Source organism: Polyodon spathula, chromosome 6 (genome assembly GCF_017654505.1).
Source record: "Polyodon spathula isolate WHYD16114869_AA chromosome 6, ASM1765450v1, whole genome shotgun sequence".
NCBI classification, from domain to species: domain Eukaryota; kingdom Metazoa; phylum Chordata; class Actinopteri; order Acipenseriformes; family Polyodontidae; genus Polyodon; species Polyodon spathula.
The window spans coordinates 27,057,160-27,085,042 of record NC_054539.1 but is presented as its reverse complement, the minus strand read 5'-3'; the positions used below and the strand labels follow the sequence as shown (position 1 = coordinate 27,085,042).

At 37.7% G+C, this 27,883-nt stretch overlaps 1 protein-coding gene across 1 annotated transcript in view; it reads left to right on the top strand.

The window, feature by feature from the left end:
- Positions 1 to 27,883, top strand: part of LOC121317085 (acyl-CoA:lysophosphatidylglycerol acyltransferase 1-like) — a 79,807-nt gene that overhangs the window by 7,307 nt on the left and 44,617 nt on the right. Inside the window, exon 2 of the mRNA XM_041252678.1 lies at positions 26,700 to 26,818. Within this exon, the coding sequence (XP_041108612.1) occupies positions 26,700 to 26,818 (119 nt within the window). The remainder of the gene's footprint in view (positions 1 to 26,699; positions 26,819 to 27,883) is intronic.

Genomic DNA, 27,883 nt, shown 5'->3' with positions numbered 1-27,883 from the left:
ATATTGCTGCTCTAGAAAGAGTGCAAAGAAGAGCCACCAGAATTATTCCGGGTTTAAAAGGCATGTCATATGCAGACAGGCTAAAAGAATTGAATCTGTTCAGTCTTGAACAAAGAAGACTACGTGGCGACCTAATTCAAGCATTCAAAATTCTAAAAGGTATTGACAGTGTCGACCCAAGGGACTTTTTCAGCCTGAAAAAAGAAACAAGGACCAGGGGTCACAAATGGAGATTAGACAAAAGGGCATTCGGAACAGAAAATAGGAGTCACTTTTCTACACAGAGAATTGTGAGGGTCTGGAATCAACTCCCCAGTAATGTTGTTGAAGCTGACACCCTGGGATCCTTCAAGAAGCTGCTTGATGAGATTCTGGGATCAATAAGCTACTAACAACCAAACGAGCAAGATGGGCCGAATGGCCTTCTCTCGTTTGTAAACTTTCTTATGTTCTTATGTTCTTATTAAATTGGATCACCAGGGTAGTGCATTACTGTTTCCACACATTTCTTGAAATGACTGGTCCTGAAAATGACATTCCAATAACCCCCAGTCTTAATTGTGTTTCAAAGTGTGGCACTTTGTACTGTTGTTATCTGTGAGTGTACATAGTTTACATTGCTTAGGCAAGACTCCCCACCAGTTTAGATCCAGCTGCATGATAAAAGATTGGTGTGATTGAATTTCATCAGGCTTTTAAAATAGATATTTTGTCTTCTGAACAATATTATTTGCCATGTAAGACAGTTCACAGGCTTAGCATTGTGTGTGGACACAGGTAAAAGTGAAGACAAACTACAATTTGGTCTCTGTACTCCAACTCAGTAGTGAGACACTACTATTAGACCAATGCCCAATTCAGCTGGTATACGCCAACAAATTGGGAAGTGTGCCAGTACTTTTGAGCAGTGAGGGCTTCATGATCTCATGATTGGAATATGGATGTGGTTTCCAGTACAGTGGAACCCAAAATTGAAATTCACATGTTAGGGCCAAGGCATTGGGCCCAACTTCTGGTTATTAGGTTTCTGTGAAGCAAGGTTATGGATTGGTGACGTGCCTTTTTTAATAGCAAGTTTGTCACTGGCAAAAGATGTGACTGCATTTAGGCAGAGACAGATATCAAGTATCTTATTTGCTTGTCGTGTAGTTTCCTAATTGGTCTGCATCTCCAATAACTGCCACACTACAAAAATATGAAAGCCAGAGTGTGAACCATAATCGCACTGGGTATGTACAGTATACAGTCAAGAAGAAATAATGTATTGTTTCTAGAGGTGCAATTGACACTGATTTCGTATTTGATTATCATATAGGCATTTATCAAAGATAATCGATGCATTGATGTTTGATTTTTCAAAATAAAGAACAAACAGTAGTTTTGTTTAACAGAAGATCCAATAAATAAAAACACAGTTGTGCATAATAGTTAAACAAAAAGGCATAACTTCTATTCAAATTATAACACGGCTTGGAAGAACAACAGCCTCTGATTGGTTAAAGAGCATCACATGACCGTGCGAATATATAGAGTATACCATGGCTTGCATATGCTAATGAGCTGCTTCACACTGAATAAATCACTACGGACCACTACATTTTAAATTCCATGACAAACCTTATTTGTTATTAGCTGTAAAACCACTGCCAAAAAGGAGTGACATTCCAACTTTTTCCTTTCCTATATCTAGGGATGTCACTCCAGCTAACTGGTACAACGCCATCTTTCTGAGGGAAGACAGCAGTCCACCAGAAAAAAAATATAAATAAAATAAGTGCACCAGCAACTGTCAAGAGTAGACACAACAGTAGATGAGGAACAGCTAAATGAAATACGAGAAAACAAAGATTGAACAAAAAACCCCAAAAAACTACAGCACGAGCTGTTATTTACTTAAAGAAAAAATAAAAAAGATTTAATTTTATGGAAATCTCAACAACATTAAGGGAATTTTATGCCAGTACAAGAAGTTCAACTGCGGACCAGTATTCAGTCTCCAGTTTTATAACCCTGAGCTGGAATAAATAGATATTTTAACAGTAGAAGTTTTAACTTTTCTGCTGACAGCGGGTTAAAAACCAGCAATAATGTATTCCTGTCAGTCATGAAAACTTTTAGAGAAGCTGGTAAAGACAAGGCCAGACACCACCCCTGGTATTACCGACCTGGATTTGAAGTGTCTGCAGGAAATTGAGGCACTGTCCCCGACACCATTGTTGGATTGGTGCGTAAAGTATGGTTTGATCTTCAATTTAATCTGGCACGACTTAGACGCGATGGTGTTCACCAACTAACAAAAACACATTTTGAGATACAAAAGGATGAAACGGACCTGAATATGTGTGCCTCGTATATAACAAGACACAAACTGACCTTAAGACCCGGTTTCACCCAAAGCAGCTGCTCCGTGGTCCCCTGCCTATCTCGGTATCATTTGAAACTCCGCCCATCATCAACTTGTGCTCAGTCCTCTAGTTTCCGTGAGATTCTGCTTTTGATGTAGAAATTCACAATAAACTGATGTGCAATTTATTTTTAATAAGCAAATAAAATAAAGGTTAATACATTTGGGATTATATTACACTGCTGATGTACACACAATAGAAGTTTCTGGTTTTGTCTTCATTTAAAATGTGTTAATTATTTAAATTATTTCTCCTGCCCTAAATGACAGGTAGCCGTGTTACAAGCGGTATAAACCACTTTGGGTCATGGGGTTCCGATGATACCACTCCCATAAATCATGGGAACCGCACAGTCCGTCGTGGTTCATACCTTACTTGGAACACTTCCGATTATAAAAATAGAAATACAAAGGACTTGAGTTAACAACTGAAAAGAATATGCGTGCGTCTGCATTAGATGTCCCTTTAACACTGTAATAATAAGAAAAAAATGCTGTACTTTAACAGAAGTAATTCCTATCTGTGGTTGTTCATTACTGTTAACATTTAATGTCTAAAAGCAAAGCAAAACATTTAACTTAATCTCACAAATCCTGACTAATTTAACTGTCATACAAAATTGTGCTTCTTTTTATATAATATTGGCATATAATCCAAACATAACATGCTTTGGAAAAAAAAAAAAAAAAGAAGGTAATCGGTAGATTTAATAGATTTAAAACAAACAAAAAAAAATGTATTGCCTTAATTTGTAAATACAGTAGGTCTACTTCTGATTTGTCTTGTCCAACTCAAATGCAGAGGCCTAAAATGTATATCCTAGCAACGCGCTAATCTACCATACTAGCACTAAAAGAAGCACAGTCTCAAAATTTTAATGCAAACCGGCAACAAAAGACTTCAAACTGGGTTCTAATTTGCATCGATTCACGAATATGTAGTCGAAGCTCTGGAAATTAAGGAAATCTGATCAATAATCGATGCATCGATTAATTGTTGCACCCTTAATTATTTCTGTATTAGAAAGTACATTAGTCATTTATCTCTGTGTTTCTCAGCCGTTTACACCTCAATTCCCACTTGCTTATTGAACACTTCGGTGTAAGCCCTAACACACAGGTGATGGAAATGGGTTAACAACGATGAAGCCGGGAGAAACTGACAATGTAATTTCCTACCTGTAGCATAGAATGTGTGTAGCTCTGGTGTGATCCTAGTGCCTGTAACAAAGGGAAAAAACAGGCTTTACCTGAGTAAAAGAGAAAATACTGGTAAAAGTTTGGAAAACAAAAAAAGGTACAAAACTATAGTAGAGCTGTCCATAGTGACTTTATTTGTTCTTGTGGAAGCCCTGCTGGTGTAAATAGTATTATGGGAGGTATGGCGTTAAATCAGATTCTGATCATGCCTTTTGTGTGTGTGTTCCCGTACCATAGACAATAGTTGCAGTTGCATTGTCTTTTACACAATAGTTGTATTAATTCAATTTTAAAACAAAAGTATTAAACAGTGCTGCTTGCATCAATTAAAAAAGCAAAAAAAAAAAAAAAAAAAACAACAAAAAAACAATAGACTCGTCCCGCTATAGTGCCACACCATGCTCAAAAAGCATTGCAGTTACAACAAACTCAAACTTGATCCATTTAATTGGCTTTCTAACCAATAGCTGTTTGCTATGGATCCTAGGAGCAGGTTTAGTCTGAATGTTGACAAATCAATGGCTCGGGTGGAAATAAGGAAATTCATAGAAATTAAAAGCTAGTGTTAACGGAGAAGCAGTATAGGTGTGATTTTTAGTCTGAAAGAGTCTGAACGCTTACATTTAATCATCCAAGTTACTTAGGGTATTGAGAGTTGCAAATTAAAACTGAATTATAACAGTGGTTTTGTGTTGGATCCTAAAACAAGAATTGTGATGTTGAAAGTTAAGTTTGTGTGAGCCATAATAACTGTGGCTGTAGTAATCCCATTGTTGCACTGCTGCAGTAGTTTAATATTAGACATACCGGTGCAAACATCGCACCAGAGTATTAGGCGCTCCCCCCTTGCAAAAATGCCTAAAAAAATTTTTTTTGTTTTTGTTTTACTGTTTATTTTGGCCTTTGTGTCCTGTTTGTTTGTTTATTGTCCTGTTTGTTCCCATTTGGGTTTAATAAATGTACACCTAGTGCTTTCACTTCAGCTTTCCTGTCTCTGAGTCTCCCTTCCTGACGGTGACATCTTGGGCCACAGCGCTATCCAGCTACAGTACTTTTGCTGAGAAAATATTTCGTTTTGTATTGTTTACTTAACCTTCTAGCTAAAGTAGCTGTCTACTTCCAAACACGTCTAGTTGATAGCAGACCCGTGCCGAGCAACAAGCACAAACGAATATCCATCATGATTATGGGCATTTTTGCAGAGTACAAGTAATACATGATTCATTTTGCTATTGCATTATTCGGAAGAAAAAAATGAAAAAGTCACATTTAATTGTAAAAAAAATGCATTGAGTCAGCTACTGGCATGAGTAGGGCAGTGATGACTATCAGTCTCAAGTCTATAGGTAGAGAACCAATCCGGGGTGGAAAGGAGGAGGGACCATCAGTATAATGGTCTTTGGTGACATTACACACAAGGGTGTCTAAAATGTCAGCATTTTCTAAAAGTGATTATTGATAGTGATGATTAGTATACTTTTTTTTTTTTTAAATACGAAAAGATGATCTTTTATAGAACGTGAAATGTTCACATTCCTTTAAAACAGTACTACAAACAACATATATGTCAGTTTTCTCTGAGTTCATGATATTTCACTTTTGGTTGAGAAAAAGGTTCCTGTTGGAACATGTTTCATTGACACAGTGCACAGGGAGTGAATTGTTGTAAATGGCAATGGAGAGCTAATAAGCTTTGGTTATTTTTCTTAGTGTACTGTATATGTTTAATACTTTTCTTGGGCATATTGGGACAATTGCAACAAATTAAAAGGAGCCTACTAATGGGGTATGAACCTGTGGTTAGTAAGAAGCATGGTATTAAACTAGTACGCAAGTTAATACCAATTGCAACGAACTAAGCAGCTCAACATAGTCCCGAGCTATGTATTAAAAATGTTCTCAACGAACCCAAAGTAACTGCTGTTGCCCTCTAGAGCAGGTGTCTCAAACCCTGGTCCTGGAGAGCCCCAATCCTGCAGGTTTTATAGGTGTCAACAATGGCTAAAGGTCTGGAACACATGTTAATTTTGACTAATGAATTAAGTAACGGAGATCTTGGATGAAATGAAAACCAGCAGAACCTGTAGCTCTCCAGGACCAGGGTTGGGGACCCCTGCTCTAGAGGATACTAAAACATGTTACCAGGGCTGTACGCTTAGATTTTTAACTACTGGCCCCTCGGGCCACTGAGGTAGTGTTTTTACTGGCCCAGATGCAGTTTTTTCTGGCCCAATATATTTATAGATTTTTTTTCATGATGGTTTTATTTTCAGTATGTTTCTAACTGTGTAAGGTAACCAAAGAGAGCCCACATCTCAAAAGAAAGTGGCTAAATGAAGCATTTTACATGCAGCCATTGAACATGTATATAGCAAGTGCTAAAAGAAGTAATCCAAACTTGGGTAACGTTGAAATTAGAAAAGTAATTTAACATTATGATGAATATAAAGACTTAGTAAATGTTAAGCACAACAATGTAGTGACCATAAGAAAATGCAAGATACTTGCAGTTGGAGAGGAGTTATTTTTTAACTCTGGACTGCAGTTCAATGTAAAACAGCTACTGTTGACTTGCTGTGAATGGATGGAGTAACGTCAACATTTGCACTGCCCATTAAAGGTACATCCAGGGATCCTTGTTTTGAATTATTTACAGGTTATCAAATAAACAAAGTAACTTAACATCGATTCATCTGGTGTCAGTACTTGATGACTAGTTGTAATTAGTAATGTTAAACTATTGTAATGCTGCAATGTATTTCCTTTGGCCAGGTTACAATATTTACACTAAGATTGTTATAAATATTATTGGTTAGAATTAAACAGATGTTGAATATTTAGGTTGCTATATGATAGGTTTTATTTTATTCTGAATACACTACACCAAAAATTATTATTTGGTGCTTTGTGGAATATTATGCTACTGTTGCTTTAATATGCGCTGTGACGTTGCTGCTCTTTGAGTTCTGTGTATTTTAATTCAGTAAACAAAACAAAACAAAAAACTTGTGCTTAAGGAAATAGGGTACAGAGCGAATAAATCTCGTCTGGGACATTGTTTGAACACTTCGTGAACCCGGCTAAACTTTACTGGCTTACACTGTTATGCTGTCTGCTTAGTGCACATGCATTTGCCTTTTTACTCTTGGTAGCGTTGCTGAGTGATATCAACGAGTCCTGGAAAGATTCAGAATGGTATTTTTAACCTGAACACATCGGATCCCAAATAAAAAAGGTAGACAATTCGATTGTGTATCTGGGTATCCATCGGGACATCTTACTGTGAGACTGGATATGATGTAAACGTCTGGGAAACGGACACCAAACAAGGCTAAACGTTACTTTTTTATCTGTCATAATGAAGCCTCCACTCTAAATGTCCCTCTTAATTTTTTTCATAATTACGTTACGATTTATTGATTTCAGCGCTTTCCTTTTGGCTTATTGGTTGCTTCGTTGTAGAAAACCCGATTTGTAAAAGATTTTCCGTGGGAATGAGTACCAGTACACAGTATTAGATTCTGACTGTACAACAAATATGACTCGTGGCGGGAAAGTTAGGATTAGTTCGTAGTTATGTTTTTAAAAAACGGTTTGTAAATTAATTTTCAGCTTTTTGACACACTGGCCAGTTTTCCTTGATTCGTGAAACGGAAGCCATATGCACTATATATATATATATATATATATATATATATATATATATATATATATATATATATATATATATATATATATATATATATATATATATATATATACTAGTTAGATGTAACCGGCCCAGTCGGGCCTGTGGTGCTTCATAACTACCGGCCAAACTGCGCTCTCTACCGGCCTCTGGCCACGAGGAAATGGTTAGTGTTGAACCCTCCTGCTAGATTGTGCTTGCTTGTTGGTTCATTAGTGAAACAGCTTAATTTTGGGCGGGGGAGGGGGAGGGGAACGTCCGGTACTTTTGTATCTCAAAGGTGGCTACCCTAGCCTGAGGTGATGGTACCAGCGTAGCTTGCAGACATTCGTTGCTATCTAAAAGTAACGTTTCCTCTTTCCTGAATCGGTCACTCTGACTGCTGTCTAGATATTTTATTTTGTTGATACAATCGATTTATCCTACAATCATCCGAGCTGTCACGTTATTTTACTTTCTCAACGAAAGAGCAATTTGTCCATCTAACGTTAGTTTTCGCCACGGCTGTTAACTTTTTTGATTACCTTGCCGCTTCACCGTCATCTTCTACCACTCGTGCTCTCTTTGCCGGTCTGAAGAACAGAGTAATTTTTCCCATCTTGTCCATTGCGACTACAGTTTATCTTTCTCCTTCGAATTGACCGCCTACTCTCCTCTGAATCCACTCGACCACTCAGTGACAGCAGAGGTGGGAGTTCACTCGACTTGCCTCACTCTACTGTTGCTCGCTACTGCTGACCGCAGACTTAACGGAATGACGCGCGACCCCTACACTACTTGTTCCGCCCTTCTAAAAATAAGCTTGTATTGAGACGATTTAAATGCAATTTTGGGGATTTTTTCTTGGGCGGCTTGAAATAACGCTTAGGCGGTCCTCCCAAGATTTTACATAGCAAAAAAATCACTGATATATATATGATTTGAAATCTGAAAGTGTCAAAACCTTTGCAACAAAACCAGTATCATCCTTACTCAACTTAATGTAGGGCTATTTTATAAAAACAAACAAACAAAAAAAAAAAGCAACATTATGGTTTCCAGTACCCACTTTAGCAAATAGTGCAGAATGCCAGTACCAGTATCAAACACTTTAGCAAATAGTTCAGAATGGCATTTTACATAGTAACCATGACCCTATGTGCACTCTCAGAAGTTATAAGCCAGTTTTACATTTGACCTCTAGGAAAGGTCAGAGGTCACGTGCTATGACATTTTTTGATAGAGCATATATGGGTTACTATATGTGTTCCATAGTAACCATGATCCAATCTGCTCTCTATAGTGAATAAGCCAGTTTTGTTTGTTTTTTGTATGTTGATGATGTCATCTAACATGGCCACCATGTTTTTCATTGTAACTTTTTTTTAACACCCTTTTAAAGACAACCCCGCTATGATCATATCTGTCACTGGGTTTGTTTCAATCGGACTAGTGGCTTGGGAGAAGATGTTTGCAGTTTGTGATTATGACGTCTGTTTCGTGGAATTTTGACGTCATGCAGCATGGCCACCATACCACACAACCTATCAACTCTTGTGAACACCAGGACTCTGCAATAAGTCGTTTTCAAAAGACGAATTTTTACATTTAGGCAAAATGTTGTTGTTTTTTTTCAATCCAATATGGCTGCCAAACCATGTGACTTACAACATAAGTTCTTTGGCATTTTCCATCTTCCCGTAAACATTTACCAATCTGCCGAATCTGGTGAGTTTTCGAGTAACTCTGGTGGAAAGAAAAATAATAATAATAATAATCCCAGCAGTAACAATAGTCTACCAATTCCTCTACCAATTTCCAGTGTCTCTGCGTTCAGCCTTTTCCACATATTTCTTAAAATTTGCTGTTGTACCTGGAAAGCAGCATTAAGTCGTCTTGGTGTATTCCTTGCACTGCAGAATTGCTGTGGAATCCTTCCTGCTATTCTCCATAGTTTCAATAAAATCTTTTATACACTATGAAATAAAGTTTTTACTCCACTGTATAATTTTGCGCATGGCTACTGCCCATGATTGCCTTTGTGTGGATGTACTGAGAAATTAAGCTTCAATAGGCTATACTTAAAATATATAATTAGCATTTTTTATTCATTAGTCAGTTGTAGGGCTACTGATTTTCCATGATCACAGAATTCGGCATTGGGAATGGAATTGGGCGTTTGGGAATGGAGTTTTTTCTGCACTACACCTGCATGTGTCTGCTGAAACTCAACATGGCGGCTGCACCAACAAAGAAAAAAATGCAACGTTTCAGCAAAAGACAGAGCTAAAACATGTTCTGATTGTCTATATGAGGATGGTGGGATACTGTTCTACAAATTTTGCAGTCATTTGATTGATCGTGTACGTGTCAATACCATTAAAGATCATATTGCCTGTTGTAAACACGTAGAGAACAAGAAAGCAAATTAGACAACAACAGTGGCAAAGCACAGCATTCTTATGTGCTGAAAAACTTAGACCTACAGTACTGCGTTCAAGAAGGGGCTTTCCCAAAGTAATAGCATATTTAATAATTGTTTAGTTTGTTTCTTGCCGTACTACTTGTCTTTAGTAATAATAATCCTATTCTTAATATCGCACCTTTCACAATAAAAATCACTTCAAAGTGAAACAAATAAAAATAGGAGTAAATCATACATACTGCTTTGTTGCCTCTGAGATCCCAGAATCATCACTTCTGTTTTATCTGAATTGAACACTAAAAAAAAAAAAAAAGCGTTTTTTTTTATGTTAACAGGACATCCTCCTCTATTTCAAGAAATTGCAACCTGTTTGAGAGATAGGATCGAAACCAAGTCAAAGCACAACCTGGCAATCCTACCAGATTTTCAAGGCAATCGATTAAAACAGAATGATCAATAGTGTCAAATGCAGTACTTAAATATAATAGCATTAAGAATTGAAGGAGTGCCCGTGTCAGAGGATAACAACACATCATTAACCACTCTAATAAGCGCAGATTTCTCATATATGTTATGAACTGCAAGAAGTTGCTCGGCACCTACTCTGTATAAAGAACTTTAGGCAGAAGTGTAAGATTTGAAATAGGCCTGTCGTCGTTAAGAGCGTGTGATCTAAGGTAGATTTCGTGAGCGGTGGTTTTACTATTGCACTCTTGAAAGAGTTAGGAACAATACCGGATAAAAGGGAGCTATTAACAGCATTTAATGCCAGGGTATTTATATTGGAGAATACTTCTTTATAAAGTGTAGTAGGGATAGGATCTCACTGCCCAACGTCCAAGGAGTCAATCCCGTTGATCTAAGTGGCTCAGGGCCAAGGATACATTTCCAGAGTGACTGTACTTTAAGGACTGGATGCTCAACAAATTCAAAGATCCTCTCTAAAAACAGTAGTGAGATCCCAGCAGGTTGCAATCAGGAATCTCTTTTCATTTTCTATTGTAATTTCATCTCGGCAGAACCAATTTTTTGACCCAAGTAAACTCCCCAGCTGCCAGATCAGATAGCAAGCAGACCCAACAGCCAGCACTTCAGGCCAGCAGGCAGCCGCTCCAATCAGCAAAACTCAGCAGGAACATTCTTAGATTTTAACTAAATAAAAGCATTCATGCAACCTTATCCTCAGTCAATACCAACTTGGATAAATGGGTGTCCAACATCGAGCAATAAAAGTAAGGTTCTGCAGTTATAGTATTTTCCCCCCTTCCAGCAATAAACTCAGCCTCCACTACACCAGCTACAGTCACTTACGGTGTGATACCAACCTCGGTCCCTACAGTCAAGCCTGCGCTCTGCAACCTCGCAACTGCTACCGCATATGGTTCCAGTGCCTCAACCACTGCCCGTCGTCACTCAATATCACCACAGATTCGGCGAAACATAATTAGGCCCTGTGTAAATCGGGATTTCACAGGCTGTATGAAAATCATGAAATTAGTCCAATACCGTGATTTTTACAATATTCGTAATAAATAAAAATATATTTTCATAATTATTTGTATTTCATATATTAAAAAATCACATTAACAAAACTGTACAGCTCTGCTGTGTGCCTGCATATACTATTCACCATGCACATAGTGCTGTGCAGTGATTGCCATGTGACTGCAATCTAGGCAGGAAATTAAAATACTACACACTGTAAACAAGAAAATGGTTGTCTCTAAAAATGTGTCTGCAGCAAAGCAGTATCCAGCAAGAGTTTTACACGGCGATGGAGGTAAGCTCTTCTGTACGCCCTGCAACGTTACTGTAGATCAGTACAGAGAATCGGCTGTTGACAGGCATTTAGTTTCAAGTATTCACGAAAGAGAAATGACGATATCCAGAGCAGTACCGCGACTGCTTTACTTGCAAAGAAACAAAAAACGGTGACTTCCATGTTACAAAAGTCCACTGAAAACTGTGAAGCACAAAACACGTAAAATTTTGAACAGATAGAGGCGTTTGTTTGCGCAACTGTCCCTCTTGAAAAATTGGACAAACCAAAAGTTATGTAAATCCTTCAGAAAGAGTGTAGCAAATGGTGGAGTGATTCCTTCATCAGCCCAGCTGAGACGTGAATACTTACCTAAAGTTGCAGAGTATCATAAGCAGGAGATTATTGAATTGGTAAAACAGTCTGGTTGCTTGTCAGTGGTCAATAAACTCAGCCTCCACTACACCAGCTACAGTCACTTACGGTGTGATACCAACCTCGGTCCCTACAGTCAAGCCTGCGCTCTGCAACCTCGCAACTGCTACCGCTGATGCTCAAGATCAGTATGTGTTACACATTGTACTTGTTTTGCAAGAACTAAATGGCGAACATGCATCTGACGTACTAGAACTGAAAGCTGTCCTTGCAGATACACTTTACCTACAGGCTGTTAATTACAACACCGTTTCACAAGATATTGTAAAGTGCTTGAATAACTTTGATGTTGATTTTGATGATGTCCATGCATTTATCTCTATATTTGACGTTTAAAAAAAATTATAATAATCTGTACACTTAATTTCTAAAATAGTTCTGTGCACATTGTGCGAAATACGATACTTTACCTGTGAATTTTAAAGAAAATTTCAGAGATTTTGACAGGGCCTTAACCCTTTGCAGTCCATTTATTCAGCACTTGTCAGGCATGTCAGGTCAAGTAAAACAGGTTTAAAAGGCACTGCATGGCAAAACGACATCAGTACTGCATCTCCAGCCAAGCCCCACCCCTTTGACGCCCGTCACACAAAAGTGATTCTTTAAGTGGTCCATTTAAGTGCACCACTTTTGGCCTGGCCAGGCATTCAAAATCTATTAGTTAAAGTGATACTTAAATGTATGTTTACCCTTACCTTTTAAGAGTGAGTTTTAGGAAATTGTTGCCCCTTTAAATTTGTTGGACCTTTATAAACCCTGCACTAATGCGCTGTGGGGCGGCACCTTTTCTAGTTTTGGCCATTGCTGAAGGTTTGCCGCGGGATATTTGAAAGTGTTCAGGTTTGCTAAGATTTTGTTTAATGTAAAACTTCATTAAGTCAGAAAGTACAATACATGTATCTCGCTTTTGTTTTTTTATACAGTTAACACAATTTTCTTGTTCAGAGCAACCTTGCTGACATTTTGCCTATCTTGCTGTTTACCAGTGAAAAATATTTCCTACTGGTTCTTGTGGTGGATTTTTGCTGCTGCATGGTACCTGTGTTTTTTTTTTCTGTTTTATCTTGAACCTAGTGGATCGCCTGTGGACAAGCACGCAAGCCGGTGAGATCAAACTGCTTTATTATTTTTTCCTGACTTGTCTACACCGTGCATTGTTTTCCTTATTTTTTGGATATTTTTTGCTTTGTTTGGTTTACTGTGTTTTTTTGGATTACAGATATGTTTGGTTATTTTTTGTACATTGCCAATACATTTGTTTTTTGCTGTTGGACTATTTTGCTGAGCAGTTTACGAGACAGTTATATTAGGGACATAGTTTGGATTTCTTTTGGAATGTTTTTACGATATCGATTGCAGTACTGTATGTAGTGTGGCTAAAGTGATTGTTTTATGTTCTTCTTTTTTTTTCTTTGGCCACAATGAAGTGGTTATTTTCTTATCCTCTCCTATTACGCACTGGTTTGATAGAGTCCTGGTTTGCTGGGGCTTCTTAGGTACTCTGCTGAAATATTATATTTGTTTGCGTGCTTGTGTGTGGTACAGAAATTAAACTGTTTGCAACCAACAAACCCAGCAATCCTGTTATTGCTGTCAAACTGCCTTTCTACCATCTACTTTTTACAATATTGTTTAAAGGGTCTTTGGTAGTAACCCCTTCTTATTCTGAGAATACCGGGTTGGCATTGTGGTCAAAGGTGGATTTTTACACCTTGTTCGCTGTATTTTTCACATACCTCTTTATAGATGTGCATTCTGATAAATCCTCTCCTGATCACTCATTTTATCACCAAACTCCTCAATAATGCGACCCAAGTCATTGTTTTACTACTATAGCATCTCAAAAAGCTCTGCAAATGTCTGTGATATTCTTTGAGCGCTGGATGCGGAAGCAGCTATCTCCTTTGTTATGTGTCCGTGTTATAAGAATATAAGAACATAAGAAAGTTTACAAACGAGAGGAGGCCATTCGGCTCATCTTGCTCGTTTGGTTGTTAGTAGCTTATTGATCCCAAAATCTCATCAAGCAGCTTCTTGAAGGATCCCAGGGTGTCAGCTTCAACAACATTACTGGGGAGTTGATTCCAGACCCTCACAATTCTCTGTGTAAAAAAGTGACTCCTATTTTCTGTTCTGAATGCTCCTTTGTCTAAACTCCATTTGTGACCCCTGGTCCTTGTTTCTTTTTTCAGGCTGAAAAAGTCCCTTGGGTCGACACTGTCAATACCTTTTAGAATTTTGAATGCTTGAATTAGGTCGCCACGTAGTCTTCTTTGTTCAAGACTGAACAGATTCAATTCTTTTAGCCTGTCTGCATATGACATGCCTTTTAAGCCCGGAATAATTCTGGTCGCTCTTCTTTGCACTCTTTCTAGAGTAGCAATATCTTTTTTATAGCGAGGTGACCAGAACTGCACACAGTATTCAAGATGAGGTCTTACTAGTGCATTGTACAGTTTTAACATTACTTCCCTTGATTTAAATTCAACACTTTTCACAATGTATCCAAGCATCTTGTTAGCCTTTTTTATAGCTTCCCCACATTGTGTAGATGAAGACATTTCTGAGTCAACAAAAACTCCTAGGTCTTTTTCATAGATTCCTTCTCCAATTTCAGTATCTCCCATATGATATTTATAATATACATTTTTATTTCCTGCGTGCAGTACCTTACACTTTTCTCTATTAAATGTCATTTGCCATGTGTCTGCCCAGTTCTGAATCTTGTCTAGATCATTTTGAATGACCTTTGCTGCTGCAACAGTGTTTGCCACTCCTCCTACTTTTGTGTCGTCTGCAAATTTAACAAGTTTGCTTACTATACCAGAATCTAAATCATTAATGTAGATTAGGAATAGCAGAGGACCTAATACTGATCCCTGTGGTACACCGCTGGTTACCACACTCCATTCTGAGGTTTCTCCTCTAATCAGTACTTTCTGTTTTCTACATGTTAACCACTCCCTAATCCATGTACATGTGTTTCCTTGAATCCCAACTGTGTTCAGTTTGAGAATTAATCTTTTGTGCGGGACTTTGTCAAAAGCTTTCTGGAAATCTAAATAAACCATGTCATATGCTTTGCAATTATCCATTATCGATGTTGCATCCTCAAAAAAATCAAGCAAGTTAGTTAGACACGATCTCCCTTTCCTAAAACCATGTTGACTGTCTCCCAGGACCCTGTTACCATATAGGTAATTTTCCATTTTGGATCTTATTATAGTTTCCATAAGTTTGCATATAATAGAAGTCAGGCTTACTGGTCTGTAGTTACCTGGTTCAGTTTTGTTTCCCTTTTTGTGGATCGGTATTACGTTTGCAATTTTCCAGTCTGTCGGTACAACCCCTGTGTCAAGAGACTGCTGCATGATCTTGGTTAGCGGTTTGTAAATTACTTCTTTCATTTCTTTGAGTACTACTGGGAGGATCTCATCCGGCCCAGGGGATTTGTTTATTTTAAGAGCTCCTAGTCCCTTTAACACTTCTGCCTCAGTTATGCTAAAGTTATTTAAAACTGGATAGGAACTGGATGACATGTGGGGCATGTTGTCAGTATCTTCCTTTGTAAAAACTTGTGAAAAGTAATCATTTAATATATTTGCTATTTTTTTTTCTTCATCTACGATTTTGCCATTTGTATCTCTTAAACATTTAATCTCCTCTTTGAATGTTCTCTTGCTGTTGTAATATTGGAAAAACATTTTGGAATTGGTTTTAGCTCCCTTAGCAATGTTCATTTCTATTTCTCTCTTGGCCTTTCTAACTTCCTTTTTGACTTGCATTTGCAGTTCTGTGTACTCTTTCTGCGTACTTTCTTTTTGGTCCTTTTTTAATGCTCTGTAAAGTGCCTTTTTTCGCTGAATATTTTTTTTAATTGATCTATTAAACCATTTTGGCAATTTAGTTTTACATTTAGATTTGTCTACTTTAGGGATGTAATTGTTTTGCGCCTCTAGTACTACATTTTTGAAGAACAACCATCCTTTTTCTGTGGGTGTTTTCTCTATTTTACTCCAATCTACTTCTGTTAGTCTCTGTTTCATACCTTCATAGTTTGCTTTTCTAAAATTGTAAACCTTAGCTTTAGTCATTACTTTTGGGGATTTAAAAAACACTTCAAATGAGACCATGTTGTGGTCTGAGTTTGCCAGTGGTTCTCTGACCTCTGTTTTAGTTATTCTATCTTCGTTATTTGAAAAGACTAAATCAAGGCATGCCTCCCCTCTAGTGGGTGCCTTGACAAATTGTGTTAGGAAGCAGTCATTTGTCATTTCCACCATTTCTATTTCATCCTTCGCGCTACCCACCGGGTTTTCCCATTTTATTTGGGGGAAGTTGAAATCCCCCATTAGTATGGCTTCTCCTTTGCTACACGCATTTCTAATGTCTTTGTATAACAGATTATTGTGCTCACCGTCTGAATCTGGCGGTCTATAGCATGCTCCTATTATTATGCCTTTTGAATTTTTGTCCGTTATTCTGACCCATATTTATTTATTTATTTTCTTTGTCTAGGTTTAACACCTGGGCTTCAAGACTGTTTCTTATGTATAGCGCTACCCCTCCTCCTCTTCTGTCCTGCCTGTCTTTCCTATACAGTGTATACCCACAAATATTATATTCGTCCCCATCACTCTCAGACAACCACGTTTCTGTAACACCTATCACATCATAGTTACCTGTTAGTGCAGTAGCTTCAAGTTCTAGAGTTTTGTTTCTGATACTTCTAGCATTTAGATAAATACATTTAATGGTTGTCTTACCTGAGTTGTTGTTCTTGTTTTGATGCGGTCTCCCTTCTGTTTTTTTGTTGATTTCTCCCCCCTTCCTTTCTAGTTTAAATGCTTCTGAACCTGCTCGAGGATCTTTTCTCCAAGTAGACTAATTCCCTTGTTATTTAAATGCAGTCCATCCCGTCTATACAGATAGTCCTCGATGTAGAATGTGGTCCAATGATCAAGATAGGTGAAGCCTTCCCGTGTGCACCACATCTTCAGCCATGCGTTTTGATTAATTATTTCCAGCTGTCCATATGGTCCTTTGCAAGGTGCCGGTAGTGTACCAGAAAATACCACAGTTTTGGTTTTCTCTTTTAATTTCCTTCCTAGCTCTCTGAATTTGTTTTGCAGGGATTTTGGTCTGTCTCTTCCAATGTTGTTTGTACCGACGTGGACGACTACTACCGGGTCGTCTCCTGTTCGTTCTAGGAGCCTGTCCACGTTCTCAGTGATGTGCTTGACCGAGGCTCCCGGAAGGCAGCACACTGTTGTAGTAAGGGGGTCCAAACTGCGAATTGAACTTGCTGTGTTTCTCAATATGGAGTCCCCAACAATCATGACCTCCCTTCTTTTTGCTGTCTGGTCACCACTGTCAATAGGATCCTGGATGTTGTTCCTTTCATTCTCTTGTTGTTGGTTCTGCTCATCAAAATTCTGAAGTGACTCAAATCTGTTGGTTGTTTTGATTTACCTCTGGTACAGGGGGCATCTGTATAGCTCAGATCCGCCCCCCCCTTTTTTTTCAGCTCCTGTCGATCTCACTCTGCCATTGAAAGGTTTTCTCAGCTTTTTCCAGAGAAAAAACAGCTAGAGACCTGTGCTTGACGTCTTTTTGATGATGTTGGACAGGGTTCGACATCGGACCAGAAATGGAAAATTGTAACGTCGAACGTGGCCCTCTCTTATATGTTTTCAATCTTTACTAATTATATGTTCCCGAGGGTGCCGAGCAACCAGCCCTTGGGATTCGCCGCATCACGATGCAGCCCTCTAATAATCTGTGGCGGTAACCTCACCATGACGCTGACCTCTTCCTGCCGAGGGCTTAGTCCCAATGGTGGGTGCTCTCTGAGAAGTCAGGCGACATTGATTTATTACAAAAAGTGCTGTTAAAACAAGAATGCTATCAACCAAAAAAATAATAATTTTGACCAATGAAAATGTGAGTCTCTTTGCAATTCCGGCCACTAATCACACTATACATCAGACCTCAATTTGACTAAAATAAAAAAAATCTGTGTGGTGATCAGAGAAAGGCAAGTATTTGAATCAGGGATCTCATTTTGTCTTGGGTTACTACAAAGCCCTATTACATTTGAGATGCAACCATTTATAACCTACAGCTACATTATTCTTGCATTGGCACTGGAACAGTTTTTAAAGTGGGGTGCTGAAAGCTATTGAACAAAACTTTAACCCCTGTATATGATGGAAGCCATGCAAAGCTCTGCACCCGCAGTACCCCTAGTTCCAGCACCCCTGTATTCTTGTATTAGTACTGAGAAATACCAGCTTGTTCTAAGAGTACTTGAGAAAAACATAACCCATGACTTGAGTATTTTGTTCTGACATAAAACAATCAAGTTCCTGTCAAAATTAAAACTACTTCAACTATCGCCAAACAGGAAACAGTGGTGATATTTGCCAGTGTATACTTGAAGTTTAAATGCATATTCCAATTCTAAGAGCAAATATTACAAAATCTGAATCTTACATTTGCAGCAATTTGCATTTACAAAAATAGACGACTTGGAAACAGTTTACTGCAGCCCCCAATATACTCTGTATTTTTCGACGTTTTACATCTGACTACCATTAAAACTGTATAAGCCCTATAAGTTTTACTGTTAAACACAAAAAAGTATGACGTTAAATATTAATAGTTTTAAACTGACTTAGCTTTTTTTTTTTCTTTTTTTTTTTTAAATTAAGATTGTATCTTAACTGGGGGGGAAAAAAAGGGAAGTCACTGGCCAAGAAAATAAACGTTGATTGCGTGCAACCAGAAGGCTGAGACTGCCTGCAGTCGTCTAGGTAACGTAATCGAATACAACCTGGCAGATAGAGAACTAAAAAATAAATACATTTTTTTCTCATTAAATGAGGCCAGATTTTTTGATATATTTGTAACATAATCACTCTTTCCAGGTATGCTTCACAGTTGCAAAAAACCAAAGCACTCCATAACTCTCATCATACTTCCAACCTCAGGCTACTGTAAATCATTAAAAGAGCCTTGTCCTTTACAACATCATTTATAAATGCAAAACATAATTCATACTTTACACCTCCCCTGCAGATGACAACTGTAAAATGTATGGTTTTACTTATATTGTGTGTAAGAGTCCTACAGTACTGTATGTTACTTTAAAAACAGGCATCGTTCTCTCACAATTACTGTTTACATGAACCCCAAAGTGATTCAAATTAAGGAAGCCAACCAAATAGGTATGGGGATTTTCAGTTCTACATTTTTCAAGGCTTTTGTTGTGTTTGTTTTTTATTACTCTTGTCCCTACAGTAGACTGTAATTCGATAGAATTGTTCCAAGCACAAAAAAAACCTAAAATAACTGTGTAATAAAAATTCTAACAAAGACAATGGAGGTAAACACCATAATTGCACCTGGCCTTCTCCCTTTTAATGAGCGCTGACACAGGAAACTTCCGTCACAGCTAGACAAGGGTAGCTTGCCAAGCTTTGCTCATACGTTCATATGCACACCATATGAAGAGACACAATATTCATAAGCATGTATGTAATACAGTGTGTGTGTACTGTGTATGGATGTTTCCTTTCCTCGTGCCTTGATGAGAAACATAACCCCCATGCTGTACTGTAATACTGGGAGAAAGTTCAGGAAAATAAATGTCAACAGAATTGCTTTTCCTTCCATGTTCTTTCACGGCTCACAGATTCTACAGTGAAAAGAGTCCTTTATGAACGGCTTCAACCCTTTTGAGGACCATGTTTTTTTTTTTTTTCAGGGATGCTCCCCCAGGACCAGATGTTTTTTGTCTGTATGTGACTCCTCTTCCTATAGTTTTTTATTTATTTATTTTTTACAATCGCATCTTGGAATTGGTGTATTTTTTCAGAACACTCTGAGGAACATTATAAAGTATCTTTTTTTTTTTTTTTCAACACTAGTATTTATTTATTTATTTATTTATTTATTTTAAGAATTTAAGTTTTTTTTTTAAAGATGTATTCCACTTAGTGTTTTCAAAGAGATACATATATAAAAACATGTTATTCTGTGACCTGAAAGACCTTGCAATAATTCCTGAAAATGTTGTTGAAGCATTGATGTTTGGGCAAATTACAAGACATTGTTTCGCCTGAATAATTTCCATGTTTTTAGCTGACTTTGCCTTTCTACTTTTACAGTGTGTCCGTTTCTTTCTTATCTCTGCACAAGTTCCAGTGATGTTTTCTTTCTGCATGCTGCTGTAAACTGTCTCTGCCCTTTAAAATTGAAATGCCCATCTTGGTGATGTCACACGACTGTCCAATGACATGTGTTTGCAAGCTGTATGGCAAAGTAACATTATCGTGTTTACCCAGAAAGCCACTTCAGTATGATCATGTTTACATGATCACGTTCCTTAAAGGGTTATAATTAAGTAATTTGATTATTTCCTACTGCCATTTATTTTTGGCTGGGGGTTAATTGTGATGCAAATTAGTACTGTACACACATTCCTGTCAAGTGTTGTGGGCATCATGATCAAGGGCAGAGGTCGGAAACCTTTTTGTACAAGAGAGCCAAACTGAATGGAAATTTAGAGCAAGTGGTCTGTAAAGAGCCAATCATAAACACACAATTTATGTACTTAAAGTGCTCTGACGAAGGTCTTACGACCAAAATGTTAGCTTCTATTTTCTTTTAAAGAATAAAAAAAAACTAGATTTGTAGGGCTGTGCTTGAATGTTCATTCGCTAGCCAGGAATTCGAAAGTAGTTTTAAACCTTCGAAGGTTCGCCAAGTTGCATTCATGCACTGTATGTTTTTATCTTTCTTTTTTTTTCTGTTAACAGAAACCGTTTGACAGTGTGTTTATTACTATAAAATCGCACGTTAAATGTCATTCACATGCAAAATTCAATCTTTTGATTTGTATAATTACGTAGTGTACCAAATCGTTATACATAGCAACTCTATATGGCACCGCTGCCGTGTATGGAGTAGGGTATAGTATGCCAAAGCACTGGGGCGGCACCTATAGCGTTTGTAGTGCTTCAGTAAATATATATATTGAATATCTAGTGTACAAGACATTGTAAGAGAAGTCTATGGTAGAATATGCTTGAAACATACAAAATATCCACTAACAATAATTTTAATTTCGAAAACTGAGCACCGTCTGCCCCCCGTCCCCCCTTCAGCTTGTGTTATTCAGAGGCGAACCTTTAATTTCTTCATCTCCATCTCGACAGCAAAGCGCTGTATAGCATAAGCTGTATTGAAAGAAATGTCTCGAAACCCCTGTGCTGTTTGTGAATTTTTTGTTAAATGCCCAGACAACCAAAAAAACAAGTTGAATGCAAACTATGCAAGCAACTCGTATCATGGAGGCATAACCAATCTCTGCCGGTCACTTGACAAGTGTAAGTTCATACTATTATTAGTATTATTATTATTAATATTTTTAGTGGTAGTAAAATGAGATTGTGACTGATAACCTGCTTGGAACGAAGACTGTTAACTAAAGCTTTGTTTTGTCCAAGCTGCAGTGCTGGTGCAATGCAAGCTTACTGTATCTATCACAAGCAGCATCAATTACATGTAAAAACATGTATTGTTGTTTTTATTAAATTATAAAAACATGATTATTGTCCTATATATCATATTTTAAATACATGTGAATGTGTTATTCCATTTATATGAATTACCTGTACTATAATAGGATTTTCAGTCAAACATAAACTAGTAGCTTTGGTGACGTCACCAGTCAGTCATGCAAATTAGTACCATCGAAGGTTCGAGCCTTCCTTGAATAATGTATGCCGAACCTTTTGAAGGTCAAAATGTATCCTTCATTGCAGACCAAGAGATTTGGCAAAATACAGTATGCGGGAGTGTTCTGTTTCTCATTGTGATATGCGTTCTGCTACGCGCATGTGGTGAGACTAATCAGGAGTGCATATGTTTAATTTATTTTAAAGTGCAAAATAAAAAAAAAAAAAAAACATTTTTTTTAAATTGATTATTGCACTTGCAGTGCACTTCTTTAATGTGACTTCTGCTGCTTTGTTGTTTTGTTAATTTCTTTGAAGTCCGGTTTGTAGCTGGTCAGGTTTACCTTCACGCAACCATTCAGGCTTTCTTCTGTTAATCTTGAGCACAAATTGTTTTTGATGTGATTCAAGGGTCTGGGTGGTTTTCCCCTCTGCAAATTTTTAGAAAAAATGGTACAATCTGGTGCACTATTTCATCGTCTTTTTTTTGTCCAGAAATTATTTGTATGGCCCCCCCAGCAATTAATTAAGGAAATTGCTGCTAGTACTACAGCCACTGGAGTTGTGTCACACAACACCTGAGTACTACAGAAACTAAACATTTCATTTCAACATAGCCAAACATTTTCTTTTCCCAAATATAACTTAATAATAATAATATAAATGACATTGAAAGTTCCAAAAAAGGAAAATAAAAATACAAAACACTGCACATTTATCTACCAAAATGATCTATTTCTTGATTCTGTTTGTTGAATTCAAAACCTCACATACTATGTTTAAAAATAATAATAATAAAACAAAACATGGGGGGGGGGGGAGACGCTTAGGATAACGCAGATGTTTTTTAAATTTTTTTTTTTATCGTAGAATATTGAATTATTGAAGACTAGGCTCCCTGGTAATTATAGTCACATGAAATATGAATCAATCAATCGTTGCTTTTCTTTAATCAAGTAAAACCCTTGAACAAATTGTCATCTGCAGTAACTCCTTGTTACCAGACTGCGTTTTAGAAAGTGCTACGTTTGTAGCCCAAAGTAATACGCTATGAGCCAGTGTGGTCCAGTGTTTAGATTAAAGACTATTTTCAGATCAAGCTTACTTCTTATTTCTAAATAAGAGACTTGACTGTGAACACCTGAGTTAATTAAATGAGATGCTCGTTTCTGCCTTTTCTCCTTAGTGGCACTGGTAGCTCTCAGACAAGCAAAAGCTTAACTCATTTCACAGGTGTTTTTTGGTCAGCGTGACCCCAGTTTAGCTCCCTTTTTGCTCAGATTTACAAAGATCCAATAATATTGTTTTACTGTTATGAAAGAAAAAACAAGAATATATAATCCTCTTGGCATCACAGGTTAATACAGAGCATAGTATAACTTTTTCTGAACAGTGTGTTTTAACAATTTGTTTTGTATTTCTGCTGGCTTTATAGTCCTTAAAACACAGTACAGTTATTACAACATTTTAACACACATGCAGTTGCACAAATGTTCAATTTGTATGCCAAAGATCAGCCTGCTTCCAGTAGCGGTGACAGCCTTGGGTCAGTTTCTGCTCTCAGTGAGTCTGTCAAAGCCACCACAGGTGTGGGTGACACTCTTTAAAAGCCTGATACCTGCAAAAACTTAAATCTTGTTAGATGCTCCCACCTCTACATTCTCATTCCCATCGTCAGTAGGAAGACTTCAGATAAATTAAGCTGTTTCTATCAAAGAGCCATCCATCTCTGCCGCATATACCTTTCACTCAGAAAAGCTGCTCTCACAGGTTATAGAGTCACTTGTGACAGTAGGTTATGGTAAATATATAGTGTAATAGTGTGCCTGTTCTTCCATGTGTTCAAGCCCACCAGCTAGTTGCTTACAAGGTAGAATGCTGGTTGACATTACTGACATTCCCTGAAGTGGTTGTTATAGAAACACAAACTTCCTTCTGTCTTCACTGTAATCTCTCAGCCACTACCTCAACCTGTGAGCCAAATTATTTACTTCTCTACATGCAGCAATAAGAGTTTAAACACATATCTTCAAGAATGCAGCAGATATTTTTAAAAAAAGTAATGTACTATGTTGGTTCCCAGTGTCTCAGTCAATTGTGAATATACTGGATGCGGTAGCTAAGAGAATGACGGGGCAGCAGATTGTAGTCTGCTTGGGAATTGCTAGAAACCTGACTTAACAATTGACTTCTCTGTCAACCACATTTTTGAGAAGTAAATCCATATAATGAATACAATATTCTGTGTTTGGAGAGAGTCAGGATGCTTTATATTGTTATAACAAGGCGATCAATAAGGAATGCAATGTTATTGTTTCTTTGTTTGCATTAGTTCAGTATCGGAGCATGTCGGTCACACTAGAGACTAAGAAAGGAAGATTTACAGAAAACTGTAAAACCTGAAACAGGCTAGTACTAGTGGGAGGAGACTCAGTGAATGCAGTAACTGCCCGGAGAGCCTGGACTATAATATTAAAATGTAAGGCAGGACTAAATGGCTGCAAAAAAAGACATTGTCCCCCCCCCCCCCCCCCCCCAAGTGGAAAATAAGGAAGGGAAGTTTCTATGAAGTTTTTGTAAAGTAGCTCAAAGTAACATTACAGTTAAAATATAAGGATGTAGTTAATGCATACCTCATACTTTAAAGCATTAAAGTATGTACAATATTTATAGAAAAGTACTCAGGAGTTGAAGGAAATGTTGCATTTTACTCACCCAAAAACACTTTTACTCACATACAGTAGTGTCTAAATTGGAGAGTAAATTACTCAATGACCCCAAACCCTTATCTGAGCCAGATGATCCAGTAACTTAAATACTGTACAACTGGAGTTACTTCTAGCGGTCCTTTACAAGTAGAAGCTGCTCTTTCAGTGAACTCAATACCAGACACAGATTTGCTTGTAAAAAAATAATTGTTTACCTAAAAACAAGTACCAGCAAATTGAGTACTTGGATGGCTTTTTCCCTGGGCTTTTACGAACCAAAGTGAGACCGTTGTAAAACCATCTGGCTAATGTCAGTCCAGTATAGTTTACAATAGAACATTTTTGTTTTAAATGGTTACAGTTGGTATTCTGAATAATGACTGTGCTTAATTAGTAAACAGTACAGAATGCAACTCCATCAAAGCTTGGGGTTCATGTTTTTGTTAAACTGTGTGGTGTAGCACATATATATTATAGGGGGAATTTAAATAAATCTATGGGTAGAATGCACTAGCCACTACAAGAAAGGGTGGGTACTGCATTTTTATAGTAGGGTGTGGTTCTGCATAGTTCAGCATTAATCACTCCCCCGCACTACACCACCACCTTTGACTATGTATGTATTTTGAGTATTTTGATGTACTGTATTGCAGTCTGTTATTTGTGCCTGCATATTTACAAAAGGAAAATCAATCACACTGAGTTTGAGTGCCTATAATTGGACAAGCATTTGTGAAATCAATTACCCCATTTGAAGTACTCAAATATCTAGTTTTATTCCAAATTCCCACCCATAAAGTATAATAAATAGAATGACACATGCCAAACCTATATCAACTCCTTCCAGAATATTCCCCTTCTTATAAGAAATGCACATGCTGCCATGTCTTTTTTTTAATTTTTTATATAAAATGTCCAAATGTGCAGCTGTCTTTTTATGGATGCTGTAAAGCAGATTGAAAATGTAAGTGTTGAGTCCCTGTGGCAGGACGAAAGCCCTGCTGAAGCACGGGGATGTGTGTGCTTATTCGTGTGTTTGTGTGGAATAGTGAGTAGCAGGGAGTGAGTTAAAATCCTCTCTGCAAAAACATGTGGGAATGTGTATAAATAAGGTGATCATGGGATTAGGGTTGGATTTAATGTTGGTGGAGGTGTTTCGTGTTGCTGTGTCCGTGTCCTGTTTGTTTACATTTCGTGAGTTTTTTGTATAGCCTTTTATTTTGGCCCTTGCGCCTGTTATTTTGTTAAACGTGTTTTTGTTTTGAGTTTCTGTCCATGCTATTTTTGTTTGTGTATAATTCAACTTGTGCTTTAGCACTTTACTGTATCTTCTGTATCTGAGTCTTCCTCCTTGGTTTAAAGACCATTGCCAGTGACACTGTCCTGCTGCAGTCCCATACAGTATAAACCATATTTTTTACAATACTGTATTTTAAAAGGTTGTAATCCCATAGGTCCATGTTGAAAGTATCTGCTTTATAGACTTGTCCTGTAAAAAAGGCAACGCTATTTCTTCTTTATTGTTTATTTTTTATTCTTGAGCTAAAAATTAAGAACTTGAGGTGTGTGTTGTTTTAAAGAACATATGTTTCACAGACGCACACATTTATAGCTAGCTGGTTTGAAGTTTGTTACAGTTGAAGTACGTTTGTTGAATATAAACATGTACATGTGTTTACCTATACCTAACTTGTATAACATTACTATGGAATGTAAACTCCTGCACCTTTGCTGAAAGTTGGGACAGTCTTCCTTCTAAATAAAAAAGAAGGTGGAAGTTAAACTTTGAAAGGATGTGTGTAGTAAGTGGAATTGAACTACATTGATGGAGACAGCAGCTACAAGACCCTGACTGAATGAAACAGTCTTACATTAACCGCGAGTGAAGCCCGCAGTTGAGAACCACTTTTACTGAATCAGAGCAACGTAGAGAATGAAGAAAATCCACTTAATATCAAGTGAAGTTGGTCCAGTGAAAATCTGTTCTGATATTTGCCTACATTCTAAGCCAATGATGTCAAACTGAAATATATAATGCACTATTCCAAACAGGTTTTTTCCAAGAGGCCCCAAAAATCTGATTGAAATCTTGCATTGCTTTTAATTACACACAAAAGCCTGTAGCTACTGAAAGTCTGTGGTTACTATTCTGTGCACACCATGCTACATTTACTAAGAAATACAATGTAGGTGTTTTGTAGGAACATGCACATTTACTGAAGTCCCAGGTTTGACACATGTGCTGCTGTGAATGTTATCTCTACTGAATCAGTGGAGTTTGTAGTGGTACTGTATAAACCTTTTTACAAGTAGCCCGACAATTTGGTCACCTTTGCAGTGTTATGTTTTGTTTTTCAGTAATGGAATGGGGAGATGATGTCCGGCCTATTTCAGAAGAAGCAGCCGTGGTAATTGCGAACCATCAGTCGACAGGTGATGTCTGCACACTAATGATGTGCCTACAAGACAAGGGGACGGTATGTACTGCGACCAGCCAGTCCTTCATTCCTTAAACTTTCCCTTCAAGAAGGTCAGTTGTTGTTGAATGACTTTGCAGGAGCTATAATTACATCGCTGCAGCTACTTGCTTGCAGTACGTTTAGAAAAAATGTGTTTGGAAGAATGATGTGATTTCTCTAACAGCAGAGAAATATTGAAACCCAGTATACCATAGAGTTACCTTACAAAAACACATTCAACAGTGCTGCTCAAAGTCTGAAGTTGTGACAGTATGGTATTTTTAAAATTCAGTTTTCAAGTGAAGTAAAAGGTGTGTGTATACACAGTGCCTATAGAAAGTCTACACCCCCTTGAACTTTTTTTCGCATTTTGTTGTGTCAGTGCCTCAGAGTTTCATACATTTAAATGAGGATTTGTTTCCACTTATCTACACAGCATACTCCACACTGTTAAGGGGAAAAAAGTTATGTATTAAAAATACAAAACTGAAAGATCATAATTGGATAAGTCTCCAACCTCCTGAGTTAATACTTGGTGGAAGCACCTTTGGCAGCAACTACAGCTGTGCTCTTGGGCTCTGACTGGGTCACTCAAGGACATTTACCTTTTTGGTCCTTAGCCACGCCAGTGTAGCTTTGGCTGTGTCCTTTTGGTCGTTGTCATGCTGAAAGGTGAACTTCTGTCCTATTTTCAGCTTTCTTGCAGAGGGCAGCAAGTTTTCCTCAAGGGCTTCTCTGTACTTTGCTCCATTAATTTTCCCTTCTATTCAGACAAGTGCCCCAGTCCCTGCCGATGCTTCACAGTAGGGATGTTGTCTTTGGGTGATACGCTGTGTTGGGTTTTCGAATCTCCTGAGTGTTTTTTTTTTTTGCATACTTCAAACAGGATTCATGGTGGGCTTTCTTGAGTAATGGCTTCCTTCTTGCCACCCTACCATACAGGCCAGATTTGTGGAGTGCTTAGGATATTGTTGTCACATGCACACTTTGACCAGTCTTGGCCATAAAAGCCTGTAGCTCTTGCAAAGTTGCCATTAGCCTCTTGGTAAAACAGTCTCCTTCTTGCTCGGTCATCCAGTTTAA